The sequence below is a fragment of the Pongo abelii genome, chromosome 6 (assembly GCF_028885655.2).
Source record: "Pongo abelii isolate AG06213 chromosome 6, NHGRI_mPonAbe1-v2.0_pri, whole genome shotgun sequence".
Classification (NCBI taxonomy): Eukaryota; Metazoa; Chordata; class Mammalia; order Primates; family Hominidae; genus Pongo; species Pongo abelii.
The window spans coordinates 118,323,129-118,350,084 of NC_071991.2; the positions used below are offsets into that span (position 1 = coordinate 118,323,129).

General features: G+C 37.4%; 1 protein-coding gene across 4 annotated transcripts in view; it reads left to right on the forward strand.

Moving 5' to 3' along the window:
- Window positions 1-26,956, forward strand: part of CPED1 (cadherin like and PC-esterase domain containing 1) — a 317,128-nt gene that overhangs the window by 50,883 nt on the left and 239,289 nt on the right. For all 4 annotated transcript variants that reach the window (XM_009243173.4, XM_054559715.2, XM_009243172.4 and 1 more), the window contains 2 exons: window positions 8,478-8,584; window positions 25,975-26,050. In XM_009243173.4, coding sequence (XP_009241448.3) covers window positions 8,478-8,584; window positions 25,975-26,050 — 183 coding nt within the window. The remainder of the gene's footprint in view (window positions 1-8,477; window positions 8,585-25,974; window positions 26,051-26,956) is intronic.

A 26,956-nucleotide genomic window follows, 5' to 3' on the forward strand; every position in this document is an offset into this window, starting at 1 on the left:
AAAAAGTAATTATTTTTACTTTCAGCATTATAATGCTGATTGGTTTTGTGATACAACATTCTAAGTATAAAATACTTTGGTGAGATGTATAATTAATATGTGAAAGTCTGTGTCTAGTTACTACCACATAACAATCATCATCTTATTTCTTCTGGAGAATTCATTTATTCAGACTTTTTAAAAACTAAAGTCCATACTTTGTTCAGATTTTCTTAGTTTTCATCTAATGTTCTTTTTCTGTTTCAAAATTCCATCCAGTATACCATATTACATTTAGTCTTCGTGTTTCATTCAGCTCACTCCTCTTGGCTGTGACAGTTTCTCAGACATTCCATTTTTGATGACCTTGACAGTTTTGAGAGGAACTGGTCAGCTATTTTGATGTCCCTCAGTGGGAATTTGCCTGACGTTTTTCTCATGATTAGACTAGAGTTATGGTTTGAAGGAGTGTGAACACAGAGATAAAGCATCATCCTTATCATGTCATGTCAAGAGTTTGTAATACCCACATGACTTAGCTCTGTTCATGTTAACCTGATTATCTGACCGAAGTAATGTTTGCTAGGTTTTTCCACTATAGTTATTCTTTTATCCCCTCTTTCCATATTGAACTATTTGGAAAGGTGTCACCATGTGCCATTCACACTAAAGTAGTAAGAACTTATGCTCTACCTCCTTGGAGGCAGAGTAGCTACATAACTGTTTTGGAATTTTTCTGCATGAGAGATTTGTCTCTTCATCACTATGTATTTGTTTATTCAGTCAATTATTTGCACCATTATGGGCTCATGGATATTTATTTTCTACTTTAGTTTATAATTCAATATTACTCTATTTATTTAGTTGCCCAGATTGCTCCAGCTCTAATCATTGACTTCAGTGTGTCTTTGACTTACCTTTGTTGTTACTTTTTTGATGGTTTGCTTGTTTGTTTTTGAGCACTTTCTTACTTTCTGACACTGCAACAGTCTAGGCTTATCTTGTGTATTTCCTGCCCCAACCCTTGAATCAGTCATTCCTCCAACAACATGTTTCCTTTTATTGGAGAATGGTATTATAAACCAACATTTTGCACTGGGAGTTTTCTGATTTTTAAATTGTTGCAGTGTTAATATCTTTTAAGGTGTTTTAAGCTACTGAGCATTTCAGACATTTAGAAATTTCGTAAAATGCAGTAATGAGAGTGTTGTCCCAGACAGACGATAGTCTTGAAAGCAGTAAAAATGTAAAAACACATACCCACACATGTATATAGTCAGTTACACTTCAAAAGAAAATGACATAAATGGCATGAACACCTTTTTAAAAAAATCATTTTAAAAAACTAGGAGGGAACTTTAGCAAGCCTTCTAAAGTGAACATTTCTTAAAGGATTTATTTCACAAAAGTAAACTCATTGATTTCCTTTTATGCTTTTTTAAATGGCTAATTTCTTCACAACAAAAATCTTTTCTTTTGCAAAATTTAAGAATAATGTCACTTTCTTGAACCTATGAGTAGCTTAGAAAAATTTGGGGAGCTCAAAACTCATCACAGATACTATTATATCTCATTGATCTTTACAACCTCTTGTTGGGCAGAAAGAGGGTAGACATTAGGACAGGAAAGCCTGATCCCTAGTATGGGTTTAGGCCATTCATGGAGAGAATGGTTTAGAATTTCTCTGTTGTGTAACATAATATTTTCATTAACCCTTAAAGGATATGGAGCCAGAAGCATAGCAAATAAACACCCATGACCAGCCACTTGAGGTGAAGAGACCAGATTTATTTAGATTTTGTGGCCATGTTGTATAGTTCATTCAGGATCTCAAGGTTCCGTACATACGATTTCTCTTAAATTTAATTCTGAAAATTAAAATAGTCAACCCAGTAAACATCTACTAAGTGTCTACTATAATCAGTGTTAGAAACAATAAGGTGACTGTTTCTTGTCCTTAAAGAACAATCATATATAAAATTAATTATGGGTGCTATGATACTGTTCCACAGATCTCTTACATGAAGAGTGCAGAGTAAGGAATTGGTTAATGCAACTTGAGAAATTTGGGAAAAATAGAGGAATTTGCAATGGTTAACTTACATCCAACTAATCTTGTAGTGGAATCAAGTATAGACCCTAATTTATCATCAATAAGCTAAAAATGTACTCATGAACATAATACTATGCACTAATCCCGATAAAGGATGGATACAGGTAAATACTTTGTTATTTAATAGGGATTTTATAATTTAGTTGTGAAAAGAAGGGTAATACAAATGAACAGTGAACAGATAAAATATCCTCACATATTATATTATAAAGGAATATTATGAATTACTAAAAAATTAAACACCTTTAGTACTTCACCTTAAAGGAAAAAAACTCAGGAAATCATCCTTGTTGTATCCTTATGGAATATGACAGTTTAATATTGTGAATAAGTAAATGAGGCTTGGCTTTTGTAGCTTTGTATTCTAGAAGCTCTTGGACATGTTTATTTTCCAAACTATATTTTATAAATCTGTTCTGCCTCAAATTAATGTGTAAGTGTTTACAGAAAATTTCTAATATGTAAAGCACTGGAATCTCCCATTTGTTTTTATAATTTAAGCACAATGAATTATTAACTTTGTTCCTCTCATGTTTATTTCTCCTCTTTTATCCTTACCAGCTAAGAACCAAAATTATATTTATTTCCTTTTTAAAAAACTAATGTTTTTCTATTATTCTATTTTTAACTTATAGAATAGAATTTCAATATACTTGCTTTTGATTTAATTATAATTGTTTGCTGTTCACATGCAGTTATTCACTGATTCACTCATTTATGCATTTTACAAATAGGTGGCAAATGCTTTACATTTCAGCCACTATTGTAGGTACTGAGAATTTAGCAGTAAACAAAATAGATATAGTCTTTGCCGTCATGGAGCAAATTTTCAAATTGGGGGAACCATAATAAACAAATACAGAAAAAATATATATATATATAATCTGTGAGATGGTGGTAAACACTGGAGAAGAATAAAGCAGGAATAGACTTAATATTCTTAGATTTTTATTACCTGTGCCAGAAAATTAAAGTTGTCCTTCCTTGAGAATAAACAGCATTTGATGCTAATATGAACGATGCTATCTCAGATTTCTCTGTTGTTCTCTGGATTAAATTACGGATCTTGCAGATGTTATCAGTGAAGGAGGTCATTTGTGAGCCAGGAAGTGAGTGTTTGCTTTATGGCAGCCTGTCTATGAGAAACTGGAAATATTCTAAAGGCAGCTTCACTCCTTAGGGCAGATGCTTCATTTTAAAACCAAACCAAACAAAAACCTCTAAAAACTGCTCTTACTTTTAACATGAACAGATGTTAGCTGGTTTCTGAGAACACTTAGAGAAGGATAAAAACTATAGTCAGTGCCATTTTATATCTGAATTAATTGATCTGGACCCTGACGTCTCCTTCCAAAATTGTCTGAGAAGTTTTCATCTTTTCCAGAGATAACACTATGAAGGCATGATAGTGGTTCATGTTATCAGCAGCTTTGCTTCCACGTGTTTGGGAGGTGCCTGTAGCTTTTTCACATTCTGAGATGGGGACTGGAGCATCCACATCCTGTTTTCCTAGAATTATGCCCTATGACCTTTCTATTTAAGACCTTGGTAAGCCTGATCAGGAAGTTCTGGTTTCTCCGCAACAGGGAAAGAAAGAATTTTAACCGTTAAAAAAAAAAAAAAAAAAAAAAAAAAAAAAACTAAGAAAGTTTTAAGGATATATTTTCAAAAATAGGTAGAGGCCAAGTACATATTTCTAGTTCCTCAGTACCTGTGAGGTAAGTACTAGCTCCTTTTATATAGGAAGATTTAACTTTGATTACCAGTGGTATTGCCAATAGTATGATGGGGCATGATACCCAGGTGAGGGTCTAGGGATACATGAGTTATACCTGCTGTAGTTATTTCTTCCTCTGAGCTTCCAACGAAAAACAGATGCACTGGACAGTAAGAGAGAAAGGCTAGAGCTGGATAATTTCTGTGTCTGTTTCCTCACTTGTAAAGCACATATAATAACATGTAATAATTGTTTCTACTCCACAGGGTTGTTGGAAATATTACATAAATTAACACATGTAAGGCATCAATAGCTAAATTTCTTTGTTGCTTCCCTGTTTTCAAAGGAGATAATGGTGTAATGTTCAAGAACATCGCCACTACAGCTAGTTGTTTGCATCTAAATTCTCTTCCCACCACTAACTGGAAGGGCGACCTTGGGCAAGTTATTTAACCTTTCTGTGCCTGTAAAAAATAGAATAATCATATCAAATAGATTGTTGTATGGGATAAATGAGATAATACAAATACGTGGAACAATATTTGGCACATTGTAAGTTCTGAAGAACTATTAGCTATTCACATCATTGTTACTACTATTTCTACTACTAATTTATTTGTAGTGGCTTTGGCCCCCAAATCCTAATGCAGTATTCTAAAGAGCAAGGCTAAATCATATAGAGTTGTCCTTTTCCCCATGCAAGGAGAACCTAAGAAGTCACCATCCAAATTGACCAGGGGCTTTGCCTGTTTTCAGCTAACACAAATATGATGTCTTAGCACTTCTTACTCTAATGTCAACCTTCTCAGTGCAGAAAAGGCACATCGAGAAAGACATACACAATGAGCGTTTACTCCAGTGCTTGGAAAGAGCCTGTCCTAGGCCATTTACAAGTATGGCAACAGCGTTGAGACAGGCTCAACATGGAAAAAAGTGTAACGAGAGAGTGTGAATGAAAAAGAGATGAGGCAAGGCCCAGGGCCCAGGTAGGAGCAGATTCTGGGCCACTTTTGCACTCCAACTGGGAAGAAGAGATGGAAGGAAAAAAAAGATGATCAGAGACCACTCTTGATTTTTCCAGGCTCTGAAAGGAAGGAACCCTAAGAGGCTAAGTTGCAGCCCTTGCCACCTTTAATGTAACCAACAAAATGTCCTTGGAATTGAATGATCTTCCCCAATCTTATGGAATAGCATGATAAATCTAGAGATCAAAGGGTATATTCAAACATCCCTCTAGGGCCAATTAACGAAATAGCAGTTTACCTGATGTTATCTTAATAAAACCAGTTTATCTAATCAACAACTCTAATTCATTAAAAGCTAATACACGGAACATCAATTTGTCAGATGGCCAACTCATGGAAACCTGGAACACTGTTATTTTATGGCAGGTCTAGAATGGTGTGCTGCTACCAGAGACAGAGCCCAAGCAGAGTTAGGGCCAGGTGTGGGGGTAAGAGACCATGGCAAACTGGAGAACATGTGAGAAGTGGCTCCAGCCAGTCACTGCCATGTAGGATATGGACCCAGTGTTACCAGAGCTTCCAAGTTTTCAAATAAAGGCTGAAACTGGAATTTTCTATGTGAATTGTGCTGACATTTGCATTTTGGCAAATACTTAAAAACAAAACAAACGCTGTGCAGGCCAAATGTATCCCATCTGAGGGCTTGACTTGCCTGTGTGCTTTTACTTTGCAATCTCTGCTGGAGACCTTGGGCATTTGCCTCCTCAATGCTCATGCTTTCAGCTGTGAAATGTGGCTCCAAAGCCCCACAATATATACTAATTTGTAATTGTGCTGAGGTACAAATTTGTATCCCAAATGCTCCAAGGCTAACTTCTCAATGTGATTTACTTAGCTAGTGAAAGCGCTTTGATCTCTGCCCAGTTTCTACATTTCAATGTGGCTTTAGGGTTTCTTTAACTAAATTTTAATACATAGTAGCTCCCATGAAACAAGTGAAACTTCATTAAAAAAAGAAAAAGGGCTTTGGAAAGCAGGGGAGGGAGCTGACTTCTAATGTTGGAAATAGAAATGAAGACAAAATGAAAAGGTCTACTAAATGTTTAACTAGGAAATAGCTTTGGGGACATTGAGGTGGGATTCAATGCGGGTAACAGTGGGGGTTTTGAGTGGAAACAATCAGCATTTTTAGACCGTGCTAGCAAGCATTTGGGAAGAAGGTGTATGAAGATATTATTTGAAATTTCAGTTACACTTTACTCCATTTTAAGAGGAGATTTGTGGACTATACAGTATTTTTAAATTATTAATTTAAAATATTAATTAAATATCTTTGAGGGATGAGGTGGTCACCCTTATGAATGGCAAAAAGCTGTGTAATGCTTTGTAAGTTATCTTACTTTCTCTTACTTCGTTTTTAATGTTTAGATCCCTCAAAGAGATTGCTGACAGCAGTGACCTTCTGCTCTTTTTTTTTATTTTTGCCATTTACTTTCATGCTTTGAGTACAATGTTCTGTTCGTAGAAGGTTCTTAATAAATTCAATGCTTTGAATTATTTAAATGTGTCTTCCCATTTTAAACATTTATGGCTTAAATATATATTTCTCTCAACTCTAGAAATTATGCATGTGCCTTGAATAGTAAAGAAGGGTATGCTTTAGACGTAGAGGAATATAAAACTTACTCTAAACCAAAACGCTGCAGGTCATGATTTGAAATCCCTGTTTGCATATCCTTATCTTCTTAAAATATTTAGTTGGGAATCATATGACAGGAGGTTTCTTCTAGGGTTCTAGTATTTCCTGGGCTAGAAATGATATAGAATAAAACAGTCTTTGTGTTTCGCTTTGAATCCAAATCAAAAAGTTTGGGATGAAAAAGCCAGGTGCAATTTTAAAATAAAGTATTGGATTCATCATATAGTATTTGGTTTTGTCTATAGGAATCTATGGGAACTTTTCTTGAAAGTGAGAGTGTATGGAGCAGGGTAGATCTTGCAAGCCTAAGGCCTGATTGTTGCTGCATGATGAGATTTCTCTCATCCCCAAATCAACTGCTGCACCTCTCCTTGCCCCTTTGCCTTATTGTGCTGTCTTCCAGCATCTTGAGATACATCAAGCAAACACAGAAGTTCTAGGATAAGAGCTTGAGTTCAATTGCCTGGATTCCTTGTTTGGCAGAAAGGTTTCCCTTCCAGCAACAGGACAATTAAAAACAGAGGAACCACTGGCCCAGACAGCACAAGACTTGTGAAACTGAAAAGGACTTGATTGGTGGGGAGTGAAATTTCATTTCTAATTTTCATAGATCCTTCTTCCTTATTAATACTTTTCTCATAAAGCCTTTCTTTGGAAATATTATGCTTCTCAAGTGAGGAATTCTTTTGAAAAATTTGAAAAGAGAGGTATTTAAAGAAGTTGGTTACTTTGTAGCTTTTTAGAAGCTACTAGACTTAATGCAGGAGATGACTGGTGAGGTCTGGCATAAATAATTACTCAGAATATTTATCTCAGGACTGATCAACAAAAGAGGCAATGTATACAGAAATTGTTTGTTTTTTAAATTGATTTTCATCCAAAATGAGGACTATTTCCTAAGTAATACCAATTCATTTAGACATTACCCAGTGGGGTTTTTTCCTGGTTATTTTTGAGATACCTATTTCTATATTGTCTTTGAATAACATTAAAAATTGAAATACATTTCTTCTGTTGCTTTTATTGTTGTTCTCCATGAGGTGATGTGTTTACCATGCTCTCAAGGGGTGGTTATTCATGCATTAGTCAAGAAATATTTTTAAAGCACCAATTATATGTAGGGCATGTGATCTATATCTATATCTATATCTACATCTATATCTATATGTAGACATAGATATATAGCAATATATATAAATCAAAGTGAATAAAGAAAAATAAACCCATGTATACACACAAATGTTAACTTTAAAATGTTTAGAGATTAGGCAAGAATGTACCCTTCTGAGATTATTTTGGCAAGTTACTGTGATTTATTGGCAAAGAGCTTTGTCCTTGGTGAAATAGCTGAAATATCATTTGCTTTCGTCCGTGTTACACTCCATAGTTTGAACTGAACTCTGCTGTGTATAACTAGATTACAAATTTCTTTTAAGCAAAACCTGTCGTTTTTATTTTCATTGAATTTTATTTTCTGTCTATTACAACATTTTCTTTTATGAAACATGACAAAAGTAAATTTGATGTTTGATGTGTAAATCTATGAAAAATAGTGGGAATACCTAAGCCCAGAACAAAATATTTGATGTTTTCATTTCTTGTCATTATTAGATTTCACAGCTTTTTTCTATCTTAAAAGATTTTATTATTTTTTCTCCCAAATCTACAAAAAAGACTTTATTAATTTTAAAATAAGTGATTTAAGGTATTCTAATTTCAATCTTTTAAATGAATTTTATAATGTCTTTTAAATGAATTTTATAATATGTATAATATAGACAATTACTTTTTCTATAGAATAAAATGCTAAATATAAAAATACTAGAACTTCCAAAATTTAAAAAGTTGAATTTTATTTTACTGACATTTCGTCTTAAGTATATTTGAGATCATTTACTTGTGTTTCAGAATTTAAATAATTACATTTTTTAATCTGAAGAATTAAATATTGTTTTAAAATATCTGATGAAAACTTATTTGTTTTGAATATTCTTTTGCTTTTAGGTGATCTGGGCTCTTGGGATCTGCTCATTTGCCTGTCTTCTAAGAAAGCAGAAGGAACACCCTGTATATCCAAGGAAGTCATGTGCCAGTTAGGTTTACATCAAAAGGTAAATACTCTCAAAATGTGCACAGATTTTATCAGCCCTACAGATACTAACACTAGCATTTCCTGGTCTATAATGTTTAAGAGTCTTAAAGAATTAGAGTCATTATATCTATGGAGAATCTTCCAACTGGCCATGCCTTATATACTTTACCATAAAATAGTCACCACTTTTTGTTTGATAAGATCTACCTCAGCTTCAGCTGCCGCAGATATTGTTGTTTTACTCAGTAAGAGCCAACTTTATCTAGAAGTCTGCAGCCTATGAAATGTTGCTTAATCTGACCACTTGTTCACCGAAGTGGTGAAGTCTTTATTTTTTAGATGCCTTTTCTAATTTTTTTTCTAACTTAAGTTGGTATCATAAGTTACAATAAAATTTATAAAATTTCTAATTACCTTTTAAAATTGACATTTAGTACTTATTGTTTATATTGTGTGAACTTTTGTAAATGGTTTTAGAAAACTTAACCAAAAATTATCCAATGTTTACCATGTGCTAGTCACTGTGCTGGAAAATTTACATATTGTTGATACCTATAACGAATCTGTACAAAAAGTGCCAAATCCAATAGCTCTTATACAGCCCCTACCTGGAGATGGAGTATTGTACCCAGATCACTTGATATTCCTACAACAATTCGCCATCTAGATAGCACCTTTCTTCTTCCTTTTTTTTTTTTTTTTTGAGACGTAATCTTGCTCTGTCGCCCAGGCTGGAGTGCAGTGGCGCGATTGCGGCTCACTGCAAGCTCCGCCTCCTGGGTTCAAGCCATTCTCCTGCCTCAGCCTCCGGCGGTAGCGGGCGCCTGTAGCTGGGACCGCGGGCGCCTGTAGCTGGGACTACAGGCGCCCGCTACCACGCCCGTCTAATTTTTTTGTATTTTTTAGTGGAAACGGGGTTTCACCGTGTTAGCCAGGATGGTCTAGATCCCCTGACTTCGTGATCCGCCCGCTTCGGCCTCCCAAACTGCTGGGGATAACTCCTTTCTTCTAACTCTTCACTTTTTTGGCATTTGGGCTGAGCACACGCTTTTGTGACTCTATGTACATTTCTGGCCATTACTCCTCTGTTTTCTTTACAACCAACTTTTCTCTGCCCATTCTTCGAATCCCTGTGTTCCCTAACACCAATCCTGAAATTTCAGCAACCATTTGTAGTTGAGATTCCGAAATCTACCTAGGTACAGAGCACGTTTCCAGGCTTCAGGCTTGAATATGCAACAGGCTGCTGAACATCTGCACTTGGATGTCCCACAGACATATCAAACTCAACCTGGCAAAAACTGACTCATCCTTTTCCTCAGTAAATTCTCTCCTGCTCTTGTGTTCAGAAGCTTCAGTGCTTCTGTTTTGTTTGTTATAAGCAGAATCACCCAGTCTGTTATCTCCCAAGATAGAAATTACCCACTTTGTCATCTCCTAAGATAGAAGGGCCATCACCCTTGAGCCCTTCCTTCCTCTTCCTTGGCATTGATTTTCTATTAATTTCCAATACTACTGAATTTAACCTCTTAACATGCTTTTTTTCTTCTGTTCTTGTTTTTGTTGTTTTTTTGAGACAAAGTCTCCCTGTGTCACACAGGCTGGGGTGCAATGGCGTGATCTCACCTCACCGCAACCTCTGCCTCCCAGGTTCAAGCAATTATCGGGCTTCAGCCACCCAAGTAGCTGGGATTCCAGATGTGCACCACCACGCCTGGCTAATTTTTATACTTTTAGTAGAGACGGGGTTTTGCTGTGTTGACCAGGCTGGTCTCGAACTCCTGGCCTCATGTGATCTACCTCCCTCGGCCTCCCAAAGTGCTGGGATTACAGGCCTGAGCCACCATGCCAGGCCTATCTCTAAACATTTCTCACATCTGTCATCTATTCTCTGTACTTACTACCTTTATTCTGGTCAGGTAATCATCGTCTCTTACCTGGTTTATTGCTAAATCTTCCTCAATGGTTTTTCTGAAGCAAATATTTTACCCCTGAAATGTATCCTACTCACAGTTATGAGATGAAAAATATAAAATGATGAACTAGCCTTTTTACATCTATGCTTACAATCTTGAATGGCTTCTCATCAACCCTAGAATAAAGTCTTAGTATTTGCTTTGTATTAGGCTTCTGGGAAGAATCAAATGCCATACTCGTAAAGGTGTATCTGAAGACAAACTAATAAAGAAACTATTTATAGAGGTTTTGGCAGGGAAAAAGAAACCAAAAGGCCTAGTGAGGCACTTGGGAACTAGCAATATTATAAAAGTTTCACCACACTGGGTCGTAAGAGGGATGTGTAGAAGGTAGGGCATAGCTAGAATCCAATGAGAGCTGGAACCAAGAAGGGGGCGTCCTTGGAAAGGTGTGGTAAACTTAGGGGAGTGTAGCTTTTGCCATATCACAGACCTGCAGAGAGGGAGCCTTGGGGATAAACACCCCACCTCTCTCTATTCCTGCCCTCCAATCTCTTGCCAGTGCCTCCCATTGGTCCAAGCTAACTGCTAGTCAAAGGGCAAGAGATTCTCTGTGATGCCATCCACAAAAGTCAGCCTCCTGGGGGACAGAGCAGGCGGCAGAGACCTGGAGGGCCAAGTGGTGAATATTTAGCACAATAAGCTATTCAAGGTTTTTTGTGAGTGGCTTTTGCCTAACAGTACCCTTCTCTTATCTCTTTCTAACTGGGTGTCATGCTGCAAGTGATATGAAACTGCTTATTATTCCCTAAATGCCTGGGCTGTTTTCTGTCACATACTTTTATTCTTACTGTTTTGTCTGCCTGGAATGCTCTTTCTCAGTCCTCTTTGCCTCAGTGATTTTCAATCAGGGAGAGATTCTGTCTCTTCTAGTAATATTTGGTGATGTCTAGAGATAGTTTTGGTTTTGTCACATCTGGGGGGATGGTTGGTACTAAATATTGTATAATGGTACTAAATATTGTATAATGCCCACAACAAATACTTGTGTGGCCAAATATGTTCATAGTGGCAAGGTTGAGAAACCTTGATGTGTTCCCTTGCCTTAAAACCAGCTGCTTAAGTCTGTTACACTCAGCACCACTATCACCTCAGAAGCTCCAAAGCTTCTGTTTTGTTGGTTATAAGTGGAATCACCCACTCTGTCATCTCCTAAGATAGAAATCTGGCCTTCATCCTTGAGCCCTTCCTCTTTCTTGTCATCTACAATTGCAAATACTATGGGATTTAACCTCTAAATATTTCTCAGATCTGTTATCTATTCTCTGTACTTACAACCTTTATTCTGCTTACCTGGATCGCAGGCAGGGCTTCCTTGCCTTTCTCCCCCTATATACTCATACAAATCCTCATGCATATCTCGAATTCTATACTTACCACATGGTTTATTTTTTTCTTTGTCATCCGCAAATGCACATCAGGCTTCACCAGCTAATGAGGACAAATGAGGTCACATTGGCATTAGTATTGGTATTTTGGGGGCAATATAGGTGTTTTTTTTTTTTTTTTTTTTTTTTTTTTGAGATGGAGTTTCACCCTTGTTGCCCAGGCTCGAGTGCAATGGCACGATCTCAGCTCACTGCAACATCCGCCTCCCAGGTTCAAGCAATTCTCCTGCCTCAGCCTCCGGAGCAGCTGGGATTACAGGTGTCTGCCACCACACCCAGCTAATTTTTTGTATTTTTAGTAGAGACGGGGTTTCACCATGTTGGCCAGGTTGGTCTTGAACTCCTGACCTCAGGTGATCCACCGCCTCGGCCTCCCACAGTGCTGGGATTACAGGTGTGAGCCACCGTGCCCAGCCACAGGTTGTCCTAAGAAGCTTTCTGGTGGGTGTCAGCAGCTCGGGCAGCGGGAGGAGCGGCAGCAGCCAGGCAGCCCAGCTTCGCGAAGGCTCTCGGTGCGACGAGGCCTGCAGGCACCTGGCACATGCCCTCCTCGTCACCAGGATGCTCAAGAGGAAGGTCATGAAGGGACCACCAAGGAAGAGCCCAAGAGGAGATTGGCGCGGTTGTCAGCTAAACCTGCTCCTGCAAAAGTGGAAGCGAAGCTGAAAAAGGCAGCAGCGAAGGATAAATCTTCGGGCGAAAAAGTGAGAACAAAAGGGAAAAGGGGAGCAAAGGGAAAACAGGCCAAAGTGGCAAACCAAGAAACTAAAGAAGATTTACCTGCAGAAAACGGGGAAATGAAAACTGAGGAGAGTCCAGCCTCGGATGAAGCAGAAGAGAAAGAAACCAAGTCTGATTAATACAGTATACCATGTCTTATCAGCGGTCCCTGACTCCCTTCTTGTACAATCCAGAGGAATATTTTTATCAATTATTTTGTAAATGCAAGTTTTTTAATAGCTCTAGAAACATTTTTAAGAAGGAGGGAATCCCACCTCATCCCATTTTTTAAGTGTAAATGCTTTTTTTTTTTTTTAAGAGGTAAAATCATTTGCTGGTTGTTTATGTTTTTGGCACAACCAGAAAATAGCGTGGGATATTGAATTATGGGAGGCTTTGACTGTCTCGGGTGTCAGCTTAACATTCCGTAGATGGGCGGTTAGTTTTTATATCCTATAAAACAAAGCATATTAAATGGAAATATGAAGTCAGTCCTGCATTTAATGTCTTGAACATTTTAAATTACTTCTATTCCCTTGTTTTTTAGTAGAATTGTTTGCTAAAGAAAACCAGTCCTTGATCATGGCTCTCCCTGTCAGAATTGTGTGCACTCTGTAAGATCTTTGGTTGTGGTAGTCCTGTTTTCCTAATAACTTTGTTACTATGCTGTGAAAGATTAAAAATTTGAATATGTAGTGTATATGCTATTCAGTTGTGAATTGGTGAAATGTATGTAACAGCTTATCAACATGTGAAGATATTGATAGCCTCAAGGAAAATTTGCTTCCAAATTTTAAGCTGGAAAGTCACTGGAATAACTTTAAAAAAGAATTACAATACACGGCTTTTTAGATTTTTGGTATGTATGTTAAGAATTGTGTACAAATTTAAGTGTCTGTACTGATCCACATCCAATAAAATCTCAATTATGAAAGAAAAGAAAAAAGCTTTCCCATCTATTTCCCTAGCAAGTGTCTTCCATGTACTTAGAAACAGTGTTTTTGGTATGCTGTTCCAGACCATTACATCAAATGCATTGAGGAACACCCCATACTACTTTGGCTGCCACTGATGGATCCTGTGATAGTTATGTTCCCAGCCTGGGGTGCAAAATCTCTCCCTACAGCTGTAAAATTTTTGAGATGCCCAAAGTCCTTGCATTCATCAGTCCTATCTGAATTGAAACTAGACTTCGTTCAGTATAGATCAAGGTGAACATTATTCTATTTAACTCAGTTCTTCACTTTGTTTCCTGAGCCCCAAAACATACGGTTGGCACCTGGACAACACAAAGTCACACAAAAACTCTTCCCGTGACTCTTTTGTCCCCTCTCCTTGGGCTTTTGCGGTCAACCCTTGCGCCATCACTCACTAGCTAAAGGATTTTGATCACGTTATTTAATCTCTGTAGCCTTCACCGTCTTTTCCTGAAATAAGAAGGCTTTAGACATTGGACAGTCTCCAAGACACTTGCTAGCTTTAGGTTTGCGTGAGTTACTGGAGGCAAGTGGAATATGTGATGAGAAGAGAACAGAGCAGATCAGCCAGCGATGGCAATGGAGAAGGCAAGAAGGGGGTTATGGGTGAAATAGGTAGAGAAGGAAATTATAAAGTATAGCGTCAGTTATGCTGATATTCTCTTTTTAAATTTAAATTTTTATTGTTTTTGGGAGACAGAGTCTCACTCTGTCTCTCAGGCTGGAGTGCAGTGGTGTGATCTTGGCTCACTGCAACTGCGGCCTCCTGGGTTCAAGTGATTCTCACGCTCAGCTTCTCGAGTAGCTGGGATTACAGGCATGCACCACAACACCTAATTTTTTTTATTTTTAGTAGAGACTGGGTTTTGTCATGTTGGCCAGGCTGGTCTTGAACTCCTGGCCTCAAGTGATCCACCCACCTTGACCTCCCAAAGTTCTGGGATTACAGATGTGAGCCACTGTGCCTGGCCTTAATTTTTAATTTTGTCATAATTTTAGACTTACAGAAAAATTGCAAAAATAATACGAAGATTTTTCCAAATACCTTTCACTGAGCTTACTTTAATGTTAAATCTTACATAACCATGGTACTTTCATCAAAACTAAGAAACTAATATGGATACAAACTGTTAACTCAATTATAAACGTCATTCAGATTGCATCTTTAAAAAAAAAATGTTTGCCCCTTTTCTGCTCTAGGAACCTATCTAGTAACCTTCATTGCATTGAGTTTTCATATCTCCTTACTCTCCTTCGATCTGATGCAATTTTTTTTTTCTTTCACAACCTTGACATATTTGAAGAGTACTGGTCAGCTGTTTTGTAGAATGACCCTCAATTTGGATTGGTCTGATGATTTTTTCATAAGGTTATGAATCTTTGGCAAGAATTTCTTGGAAGCAGTCTACCCTTCTCAGTGTAAAATATCAAGGGGCATGTGATGTCCTTGTCTCTTGTTACTGGTGATGTTCACCTTGATCACTTGGCTAAGGTGGTGTTTGTTGGATTTTTCCCCATACAATTAATAAACATCTTGGGAGATAATATTTCAAGACTGTAAAAAGATCTTGTTTTTCTTCAAATTTTGCCCTCTAATTTTAGGATCCAGAGGTGGATCTTGCTCACAACAATTTTTATTCTGGTGTTCTAATGGTGATTTTCTATTTCTCATATTACTTTCATAATTATTAATTGGAATTCTTCTGTAAGGAAAAGCTAGTCTTTCTCCTGAATTTATTTATTCAATAATTTATTTATGTCAGTATGGACTAATGGATATTTGTTGTATTCTATGGGTTATAAATCAGTACTATTGTTATAAATATTTTTGTTGTTGCTCAAATTGTTCCAGCTTTGGTCGTTGAGAGCTTATTCATGTTGGCTCCTGGACCTTTTGACATGTCATGTGTTCTTTTCTTGGACACTTCCTTGCTGTTTAGCACCATGAGATACTCCAAATTCATCTTGCATTTTTCCTGTCCCAGGCTGGAATTAACCATTTATCCAGGAACCCCATTCCTGTTATTGCAGAACGATATTTAAAAACAAAGATCTGGGTACTAGGTGTGCCCATTGCTACTAGGGTGTCATGGAGTTTGGGCTCTCTCAGCAGAGAGAGCTTGGAAATGTCTGTATGTATACTAATCCATACAAACATACACTTGTATTTATTTCTGTGTCTGCCTCTATATGTACATGTTAAAAAGCTGATTCTTACCATACCCCTGTTTGTCATCCAACACCACAAGGTTTATTATAGCCTTCTGCTGTCCTCATTTGTAACTTCTTTCTCAGACAGTGAGAAAATTGGATCTCATTTACATCATATTTCCCTATTGTTTAACCCTAGCATACCCAGACATTAGTTTCAGAATTGTTAACCTATACCCCTGTGAGAAACAAATTTACTAATAAAAGTGAACGTTTTGTGTGTGGTCTTTTTGTCGTTTTGTCTAATAATATTCAGTCAAAATATTATTTTCTGAAGGTAGGGCATATCTTTTCTCCTCGCTCCCTTCAGTGTGGCTATGTCATTCAGTAATAGGGTCTTTTGCCACAATTTATATATTATTTGAGTCCCCAACCTTCACCCCCACTGCAAATCAGGGTTGAGGTTTTTTTTTTTTTTTTTAATTTGCATGTGGTAAAATTCATTATTTGTGGTTTATAGCTCCATGGGTTTTGACAAATGCATAGAGTTAAGTATCCATCTTCACCCCTCAGTCATGGCAGAATGGTCCCATTATCTCCAAAATTCACTTGTTCTGCACCTTTGAAGTCATCCCCTCCTGTGATCCCTACCCTTAAAAGTCACCACCGACTTATTTTCTGTCCCTATTTTTTTTGTTTTTGTTTTTGTTTTCTGTTTGTTTGTTTTAAATAGAAGGTCATATAAGTAGTGTCATATAATTTGTAGCATTTAGGTCTGGCTTATTTCACCTTAGCAAACTCATTTAAGATTCATCCCTGTTGTGTCAATTAGTAGTTTATTCCTTCTTATTGATGAATAAGATTCCATTTTACGGATGTACCACAGTCTGTTTATTCATTCAAAAGTTAAAAGACATCTGGATTTGTTCCAGTTTATGGCCATAATGAATAACACTTGCCATAAACATTTGCATACAGGTTTCTGTATGAATATAACTTTTTCTGTCCTAAGGGTGATTCATATGGTAAATATATGTTTAACTTTAAGAAACTTTAAAAACTGTTTTAAATTTAAAAATTTTAAAAATGTTTTAACTTTAAGAAGCTGCCCAACGTTTCTATAAATGTGGCAAGTTGCAGTTCCTTTTATTTAAAAAATAGAGGAAGTCACACATGAGAAATTTCCTGCCTTCAGGGTGACTTTACAGTAAATTAATTTTTTAATCTTTCTGTAAGCACATCGTTTATTTCATGCTTTTATCTGATTATGAATCAATATTTACATAGCAATCACAATAGTTAATTACACTAAATGTGGGTATATTACACAAACACTAACACAAATTACAGGTGTGACATAAAATATATGTATGTGTAAAAATATAGATATAATATATATGTGTAAAATATATAGATATAATAAATAATTATGTATATAATTATATGTAAAAATTATATGTGTAAAAATATAGATATAGATATAGATATATTATAAAAATATAGATATAATAAATAATTATGTATATAATTATACATATAAAATATAATTATACATTCATATAGTTCAGTTTTTTTCTGTTGTTGCTAGTAAAAATTCACTCTATTATTTGTTGATCACAAGGTCCATAGTCAATACTTTGTTTTAATGAATGACTTGAGCAGCAAAGCCTATAAGGCACATTTATTTAAAGACAATTGTTTTATAGAGATATTTTGGAAACTGTTAGAAAACACAATTTCTCTCAGAAATGAATAGAAGTACACTTGTTTCCTGGATATTTCAAAAAAGAAGAAATCAAAAATAGAAACAAAAAAATCAAAATTTTGAATGTGTTTTGTCTAATAATTCTATTTCTTGGAATTTACATATTATTCTTTCTGGTCAGAGGATTGAACAATGATTATGCTAATAGTGTTACTTATTATAGTAAAAAATTGGAACCAAAATAAGTATTTTGGAAAAATAAATAATGAACATGAAACTCATTAATACATGATTAATCACATGGAAATGCTCAGAATATGAGTAAAATAAGCAAATCAGAAAAAATTTGTATGTTCCAAATCCAAATTGTGTTTTTTAATATGTGTAGAAAAATACTGAATAACTGAAACGTTAGGAATGGTATTTATTTCTGGTTGGAAAAATTATGAGTGATTACTGTTTTCCTCTTTACATTCAACTAAATATTCTGTCATACAGGTAGGTTAATTCTACCATCAGGAAAAATACTGTTTTAGGGAAGGGCAATGCCCTATTTAAAATAAGTTTACCCTGCTAATTCTTATTAAAAAAGAAAAAAACAACAAACATTCGTAGTTGAATTGATTTGGCAGTTGGATGAGGCAATACCATTATTTTCTATTCATTTAAGTATGCTAGTTGTGAATCACTGCTTTAGCAGACAGTCCTAAAACCTTTATCCCACACTCAGTACCTTTTCCATTCTCTCTCCACATCCCCTTTTTACTCTTTACTGTGTTATCCTAATTCTTATAAAACTTTAGCTAAAATAGTGACAATGAAAGTGTCAGTAACATTTACCATTATAAGTTTTCAAATCTCCTCTGGGATATGTTCTTATATTATTTCTTTAGTCATTTCTCCATTCCCTTTCCTCTTTTTACTTTCTGGAACTTCTGTTTGTCATGGGTTAAACCTCTTGGTTTGCTCTCTAATTTTCTTTATACCTGCTTCACTTTTAAAAAATTCATACATCATGTTTGTACATATTTATGAGGTACATGTCATATTTTGTTTCATGCATAATATGTGCAATAATCAAGTCAGAGTATGTAGGCTACTCAAAACCTTGAGTATTTATTATTTCTATGTGATGAAAACATTTCAAGTTCTCTCTTGTAGTTATTTGAAATATACAACACATGCTCTCTATTTTTTTTTTGAGACAGAGTCTCGCTCTGTTGCCTAGTCTGGAGTGCGATGGCGCAATCTCGGCTCACTGAACCTGCACCTCCCAGGTTCAAGCAATTCTCCTGCCTCAGCCTCCTGAGAATCTGGGATTACAGGCGCACGCCACCAGACTCAGCTAATTTGTTTGTATTTTTAGTAGAGGCGAGGTTTCATCATGTTGGTCAGGCTGTTCTCAAACTTCTGACCTCGTGATCCGCCCGCCTCGGCCTTCCAAAGTGCTGGGATTACAGGTGTGAACCACTGCGCCCAGCCTCTATTTTTTTATAATAATTTCAACTTTTATTTTAGATTCAGGAGTATATGTGTAGTTTTGTTACATGGGTATATTGTGTGATGCTGAGGTTTGGGGTATGATTTATCCTGTCACTCAGGTACTGAGCATAGTACCCAATAGTTAGCTTTTCAACCCTTGCCCCCCACTTCTCCTCTGCAAGCCCCCAATTTCACTCATTGTGATCTTTATGTCCATGAGTACCCAGTGTTTAGCTCCTACTTATAAGTGAGAACATGCGGTATTTGATTTTCTGTTTCTGACTTAATTCACTTAGGATAATGGCTTTATACTAAATTTAGACAAATACCATTTATCAAGATGAAGGCCACAAAAGGCCTGAGAGGCTTGACTTGCAGAATGTCTCAGTAACTTTATTCTTGGTTTTATTGACTCACTCATTCATTCATTTATTCATACATTTATTCATCTAGCCCTTCACTGTTTCTACAATTATTTATTAAACGTATTTATTTAGCTCTACTTTAGGTGCTGGGAAGATAGCAATTAACAATACAGACAAAAATATATATTATTGGGAAGCTTAGACATTTATGGGTAGACGGGGGAAAATAATCGCTAAGTAATAATATGATAGATGGTAAAGAGCACTAAGGAGAAAAATAAAGCAAGGAGACAAAATATTGGGGGATTGAGTTTAAGATCACCAAGAAAGTGACATTTGAGTAAGGCCTGGAAGACAGGGTGTTCCCCATGCCAGTGTCTGGGGTAAATCCACCGAGACTCAGAGGAGAGGAACAATAGGCCTACAGTAAAGGGAGAAAGTCTTGGTTCTTTGAGGAACGTAAGGAGTTCCATGTGACTGAAGTAGAGCGAATGTAGTAGGAGGTGAGGGCAGAGTGGTACCTGGAGCTGGGGAAGCTCAGCGATGGGGCCATTGAAACCATCGTAAGGACTGCGGGCTTTTACTGTTGGTAAGTGGAGAGTAATTGGATGATTCTGAGCGCGCAGATGACAGATAACATGAGTCCATTGGCATTTTTACAGGATTGCCTTGATTGTTTTGTTGAAGTAAGCTATCCAGCAAGCAAAGACCAAAACAGGGAGACTAATTATTGTAATAATGTAGGTGTGAGACGAGAGGGACGTGGGCTAGCAGAATAGCAATGGGGTGGTGAGCTGTGGCCAGGTCCTGAAGACATTTTAAAGGTATAAATGACAAATAATAATAGCTCACACTTACATCTCCTTACTGCTTGCCAGGCACCATCCCAAGTACTTACATGTTTATTTATGTCCATTCTTTACAGATGAGGAGACTGAGGCACAGAGAGGTTATAAAACTTGTCTAATACCTCCTAGCTAATAAAACGACCAAGATGCAAACTCAGGCAGTCTCATTTCAACTTTATGTTTTCTTCATCATATCAATAGCACCTTTTGATGTAAATATTTAGGCAAAGCACTTGCAGCCTAACCTAATGAGTATTCTTAAGGAAACACAGATTCTAAATGATACATGTAGATAACTGTCACTCTATAACAGGAATAATTTGAAGCTTTATGGACCATGACTTTATTATGTAAACAACATAGATATTCAAAACAGAAGTTGGTTCAAATTTGTTGATGTTGTAGAATTGTCAATAACCTTATAATGAACAAAGAGAGGACACTGGCTCAAATTAAGATTACTAATCACATTAGAGCTTTGTAATTTTAGAGCTTAATGAAAATGGTCATAAGATCTGTTATTGAAAATAAACTGCCAGGAGTCTCCCCAGTCAGCAGAATAGTAACATGAATTTAAAACTATTAGTCTGTGTGATGATAAAAGTGAAGTGAGATCCATTATTTGGGGTAACACTAAGTTTAGTAATTGGGGCTGTATCTCACCGCAAGTAGACAGGTGCTAGTGTTTCAAAGGCAGAGAGATTGATTTCTAGCTCTAAATTGTTGTAGGATTAGCAGTCCCTAAAGCTAGGATGCTGTTCTTAGGACATAGGAGTACTGAGAACTACCAAATGGCTCTTATTTTAAAGCATCCCAGGGAATTTTCAGGTGAATTTGATGGAATGATAATTGCACTTGAGACATGGGGAGACAACACATTTTTCTTTTGATTAGCTGGTTCTCCTAATTCCTTGTCATTAATTCTTTTCATTGTGGATGATAATGAACAGCTTTGGGAGAAGTTCTAATTTTTGTTCAAGTAAAAGCATGAACATTCGTACAGATATGAGAAAAAGAGCATTTCTCTAAAATGCAACATGATGTGTGTGTCACTCTTAATGTTCAGGAACAATAAAAAAAAATCAATTCCTTCCCCCTCCAGTGTTTTCTTACATTTTATAACTAGTTCAAATTCAGGTGTCCACTCTCCCTAATAAATTAATAATATTATTGTAGTTTTAGTTTTTTTATTTATAAGCACTCCATAAATGGTTATAATTAATATATTTTTGCTCTTATTAATAGACTGTCTCAAAAGAATATTTTACTTTTGCTTCTGACAATATGTAATAGAAACAATTTAGATGCAGATTATCACACATTAGTGAGAGGTGACAGCGTGCTGGCAGTCCTCACAGCCCTCTCTCGCTCTGGGCGCCTCCTCTGCCTGGGCTCCCACTTTGGTGGCACTTGAGGAGCCCATCAGCCCACCGCTGCACTGTGGAAGCCCCTTTCTGGGCTGGCCAAGACCGGAGCCAGCTCCCTCAGCTTGCAGGGAGGTGTGGAGGGAGAGGCGCGAGCGGGAACCCGGGCTGCGCGCGGCGCTTGCGGGCCAGCTGGAGTTCCGGGTGGGCGTGGGCTTGGCGGGCCCTGCACTCCGAGCAGACGGCCGGCCCTGCTGGCCCCGGGCAATGAGGGGCTTAGCACCCGGGCCAGCGGCTGCGGAGGGTGTACTGGGTCCCCCAGCAGTGCCAGCCCAGCGGCGCTGTGCTCGATTTCTCCCCGGGCCTTAGCTGCCTTCCCGCGGGGCAGGGCTCGGGACCTGCAGCCCACCATGCCTGAGCCTCCCACCCTCTCCGTGGGCTCCTGTGCGGCCCGAGCCTCCCCGATGAGTGCCGCCCCCTGCTCCACGGCGCCCAGTCCCATCGACCACCCAAGGGCTGAGGAGTGTGGGCGCAAGGCGCGGGACTGGCAGGCGGCTCCACCTGCAGCCCCGGTGCCGGATCCACTGGGTGAAGCCAGCTGGGCTCCTGAGTCTGGTGGGGACGTGGAGAATCTTTATGTCTAGCTCAGGGATTTTAAATACACCAATCGGCACTCTGTATCTAGCTCAAGATTTGTAAACACACCAATTAGCACCCTGTGTCTAGCTCAGGGTTTGTGAATGCACCAATCGACACTCTGTATCTAGCTTCTCTGGAGGGGCCTTGGAGAACCTTTGTGTCTACACTCTGTATCTAGCTAATCTGGTGGGGAGGTGGAGAACCTTTGTGTTTAGCCCAGGGATTGTAAACGCACCAATCAGCGCCATGTCTAAACAGACCACTCGACTCTACCAATCAGCAGGATGTGGGTGGGGCCAGATATAAAAGCAGGCTGCCGGAGCCAGCAGCGGCAACCCACTCCGGTCCCCTTCCACGCTGTGGAAGCTTTGTTGTTTCACTCTTTGCAATAACTCTTGCTGCTGTTCACTCTGGGTCCATATTGCCTTCATGAGCTGTAACACTCACTGCGAAGGTCTGCAGCTTCACTCCTGAAGCCAGCGAGATCACGAGCCCACCGAGAGGAACGAACAACTCCAGACCCGCCACCTTAAGAGCTGTAACTCTCACCGCGAAGGTCTGCAGCTTCACTCCTGAGCCAGCGAGACCACGAACCCACCAGAAGGAAGAAACTCCGAACACATCTGAACATCAGAAGGAGCAAATTCCGGACACGCTGCCTTTAAGAACTGTAACACTCACCGCGAGGGTCCGCGGCTTCGTTCTTGAAGTCAGTGAGACCAAGAACCCACCAATTCCAGACACATTAGGATTGTGAAAGGTATATTGGGATAGAAATCTCTTCTAATGCATATTCCCTTTTTCAAAACTTGATCTCATGGAAATATCCTAGGGTTTAAATATTATTATCATTTTATCAGTGCATTGTAATTCTTTTAAAGATATGAAAGGATTTGTGCTAAATAAAAGTAAGTCTGTGTATAAATATACACACATACACATAGATGCATATTGTATATAAGGCATTCAAACCTAACACAAGATCTGTATATATTAAAAATGATAAAAAATGATAATTTGGATGATAATGATGTGTAGGTTCATCAAGTGTAACACATGGCCCACTCTGGTGGGGGATGTTAATAATGGAGGAGGCTGTGTGTGTGTCGGGGCAGGGAGTATATGGGAAATCTCTGTGTCTTCTGCTTAATTTTGCTGTGAACCCAAAACAGCTGTAAGAAATAAAGTCCATTAAAAAATAATTGCAATGTTAAGCTGGAGAAGCTCACCATATAAAAATCAGTTAATCCAAATTAAAACTCTTTTGATGATGTTCCACTTAATAATGATACAAATCTTATACATTTTATGATACATGTAAAAGTAAAAATACAAAGCAGTAGGATATAGAAGAGTATTACTAGGTTTAACAATTAAAAAGTTATAATCTGTGTAATTTAGTTGAGTTACTACAGCTGTATGACACATGACCCTTGAATGTTTTTACTTCTTTGTGCTGTTATTTTACTCAGTTTAACTGCTTAGTTTGGTGCTCAGTTCCAGAGTAGAATAGAGGTGATGTTTCTGGTGTCACATGTTGCTACAGTCATGTCGTCAGCCACACTATTAATTCTAAAGATGAACTTTGGAGGAAGGAACACAGGGAGAAGTCATTGTTTGGGGGACAGGAAAATAGAAGGCAGAAGGATAGAACAATTGTTTCCCTTGGCTTGGCTCTATTATTTTGAAGTACTTTGTTGGTTAAGAGAAGGTTAGCAATGGATCTGAGTCAGTCCATAACCTTTAATGCTACTTACCCAGTGCTGATTCTCTTTCTGAATTATATTGTTAAGGATTCTATTAATTCACCAGCAATGGAATGATTTTGCCCTATTTAGGGAAAATGGCTCAATTTCATTGATTTTTGAAGCTTTTCACAGACTAATTTAGAAAGATACTTTGTGAACTTAAAAAAAACTCTATTACAACACTACATTGTAAAAGTCTATACAGACACCAAAGTGTGTATTAGTCCTTTTTATTAGTCTATTATGGGTTATCTATACTTTTGCAATGCTGTTTGTTCCCTCCAGCCCTTGTTAAATTCTGCATTGAAGAATTCAGAGTTTATGAAAGCCCTTCTTTTTCTACATTTAGTTTCTGAGATTTCTCACTTTTGGGTTTGAGAAATCGAGACAACCTTAAGATCGAAAGCGTACTGCACTTACAGCCTTTTCTCAATTCTTAGTGCAAATGAATGTCAGTGACGTCCACTTTGATATGTTCTGGCTGTGTCCCCACCCAAATCTCATCTGGAATTATAGCTCCCATAATTCCCACGTGTTGTGGGAGGAACACAGTGGGAGATAATTGAATCATGGGCATGGTTTCCCCCATCCTATTCTCGTGGTAGTGAGTAAGTCTCATGAGATCTGATGGTTGTATAAGGGATTTTCCCTTTCACTTGGCCCTCAATCTCTCCTGCCTGCCACCATGTAAGGTGTGCCTTTCACTTTCTGCCATAATTATGAGGCCTCCCCAGCCACGTGGAACTGTGAGTCCATTAAACCTCTTATTCTTTATGAATTACCCAGTCTCGCATATGTCTTCAGCAGCAGCATGAAAAAGGACTAATACACACTTTGGTGTCCTTGTGGACTTTTACAATGTAGTGTTTAGGAATGCCACTGGTGCAGAATCACAATAATAGGTTCTGCTGAAGCTTGGCTTCATTCATACAGGATCTAGGCTGAACTTTGTCTTTCTTACAGCAATTATTGGGGAAAACAAAGTTTGCTGAACACATGAACAGGGTTAATAAAGTAGCAAGGATTGGGGAAGATTTCATCGATGCACGGTTCCCAAGCACTTTAAATGAATCAGTTTTTAGAACTGTATCTTATTGATTTGGTAAAAATCTTAGAGCAGAAGTGGAACGTAGAGACTAAAAGCTCTAAATGCTTTATTTTGCAAATGAAGAAACTGAAAAAAAAAAAAAAAGAGCAAATGATGATTCTCTTAAGTGCCCGAAGCGAGCTACCACCCCTGTTTCCAGTTGCCTCTCTTCTCCAACTGCAGCTGGGTTATTTCTATCAAGTCATGCCAGCAGGACATAGTGGAGAAACTGCAATACTTTATTAGGTTAGAGTGTGTTAATTTGAAAGTAATCAATAATGTCTCAAAAATGAATCTGATTTTCAAGCTAATTTATACTGACCTCTCTTGGTTTTAACAAGGTTTTCTCATATTGGGTATTAGTTTGGGGATTAAGTGGATGATGTTAGTTAATCAATTTGTAAATTCACAAGAGAAGGGAAGAATTAAAGTTGTATCTTTTCTCACAATCTCTTCAAATTCCATATGTTTGAATTTATGATAATATTTACAAAGCTGTCTACAAACAAGTTTTGGTTGAAGTGAAGTTTTGTGGGTGACTGGGTTTTATATTTAGAAATAATAATGCCCTTCAGTATGAAGTGAAGAATGTTTATGAAATTTTGGAACAGGTTTAACACTGAATTGCCACTAAATATCAAGTTATTTATGTTACTATATTTGTCTCAAGTATTTTATATTTAGCAAATATCATGGCTTCAGAATATGAAAGGGTTTTCAAAAAGTGGTCCCAAGGACCACTTTTAAAGCTTCCCAGGGGCAAGTTTTAGTTTTATGTTATCAAATAAGCTACTTCATTATTCTGGATTTGCATATTGACTTGCAGAGATTTGAAGGAGGGGTGTGGGTGGTTTAGACAGTGCATCCCATCTATACTCTCTGGGTTTTTTGTGTTTGCTTGGTTTTGCTTTAGCATTGATGAATGCCTCACTCACTAGAATCTTTTTCATTCCTTTTAGGCAAACATATTACCAGAAATACAGCAGCCACTTTGCAGAAAGGAAGGATTATGTCAAATAGTTAGAAGATTCCCAGGTAATCTTTCGTTTGCTTCCTTAGGCTTAAACACGTGAGATATGCAGGCTTCCTTAGCAGACAGCAGCTAACATGGTCTCAGGTCAGCATCTGTTGCTCCTTTGTCTATCAATTCTGCAATCACAGATCTTCCGCAGTTCACAACGCTTTGCCAATGAAAAGACCTAAAATGAGGAATAACAACCGTAACACTGGTGTTCTTTTAGTTTTGCCTTCTGATTTGCCAGATGAATATATTTCTTATTCTCCTTTCTATTTGTTCTTAAAACAATTGCTGCTTTATTTTTAAAGTAGTAATTACAGTAGTTCTCAGTTATGTAACACTTGGGGGTTTTTATCAAAGTATATATTTCTTTATGATTAAATTATTCTATCCTAAAAACATTGTTTCTCCTTTCTGGAATCCTCTCAATTTGTCTGTGTGTTAAATACAGGACACTGAATGAATAAATTCTGTGTTTTAACTGTGTTAGGAATTTGGGACAAAAATTACCATCTTCAGTTTCCTCATAGGTACCCAGAGTGGAAAAAGCATCAGAAGGTATATGAGCCCTCATAGATGAAATAAGACCTCATAGAAAAAATGATAGCTTACTTTAAAAGCCATCAGTGAAAGCGTTCCTCAAATTTCTTGTTTAAAACACATTTAATGTTTAATAGTTTATGTCCCCAGAAAGTTCTTTACTACATAATTAAAACTTAGATCTACATAGCTTTAATTTTGTTTTGTGTTAATTTGTCTCCTAGTTGAATCAGGAAACAAATAATCTATCTTAATCCATCAGCTTTCCCATTGGGGTTTCTGCTCCCACTCCAAACATAAACCACACTGGCATGTTCCACTGTAAAAACTGCAGTCATCGACTGATATTTACTGAGAATTAAAATAAAATAATCTCAATTCAA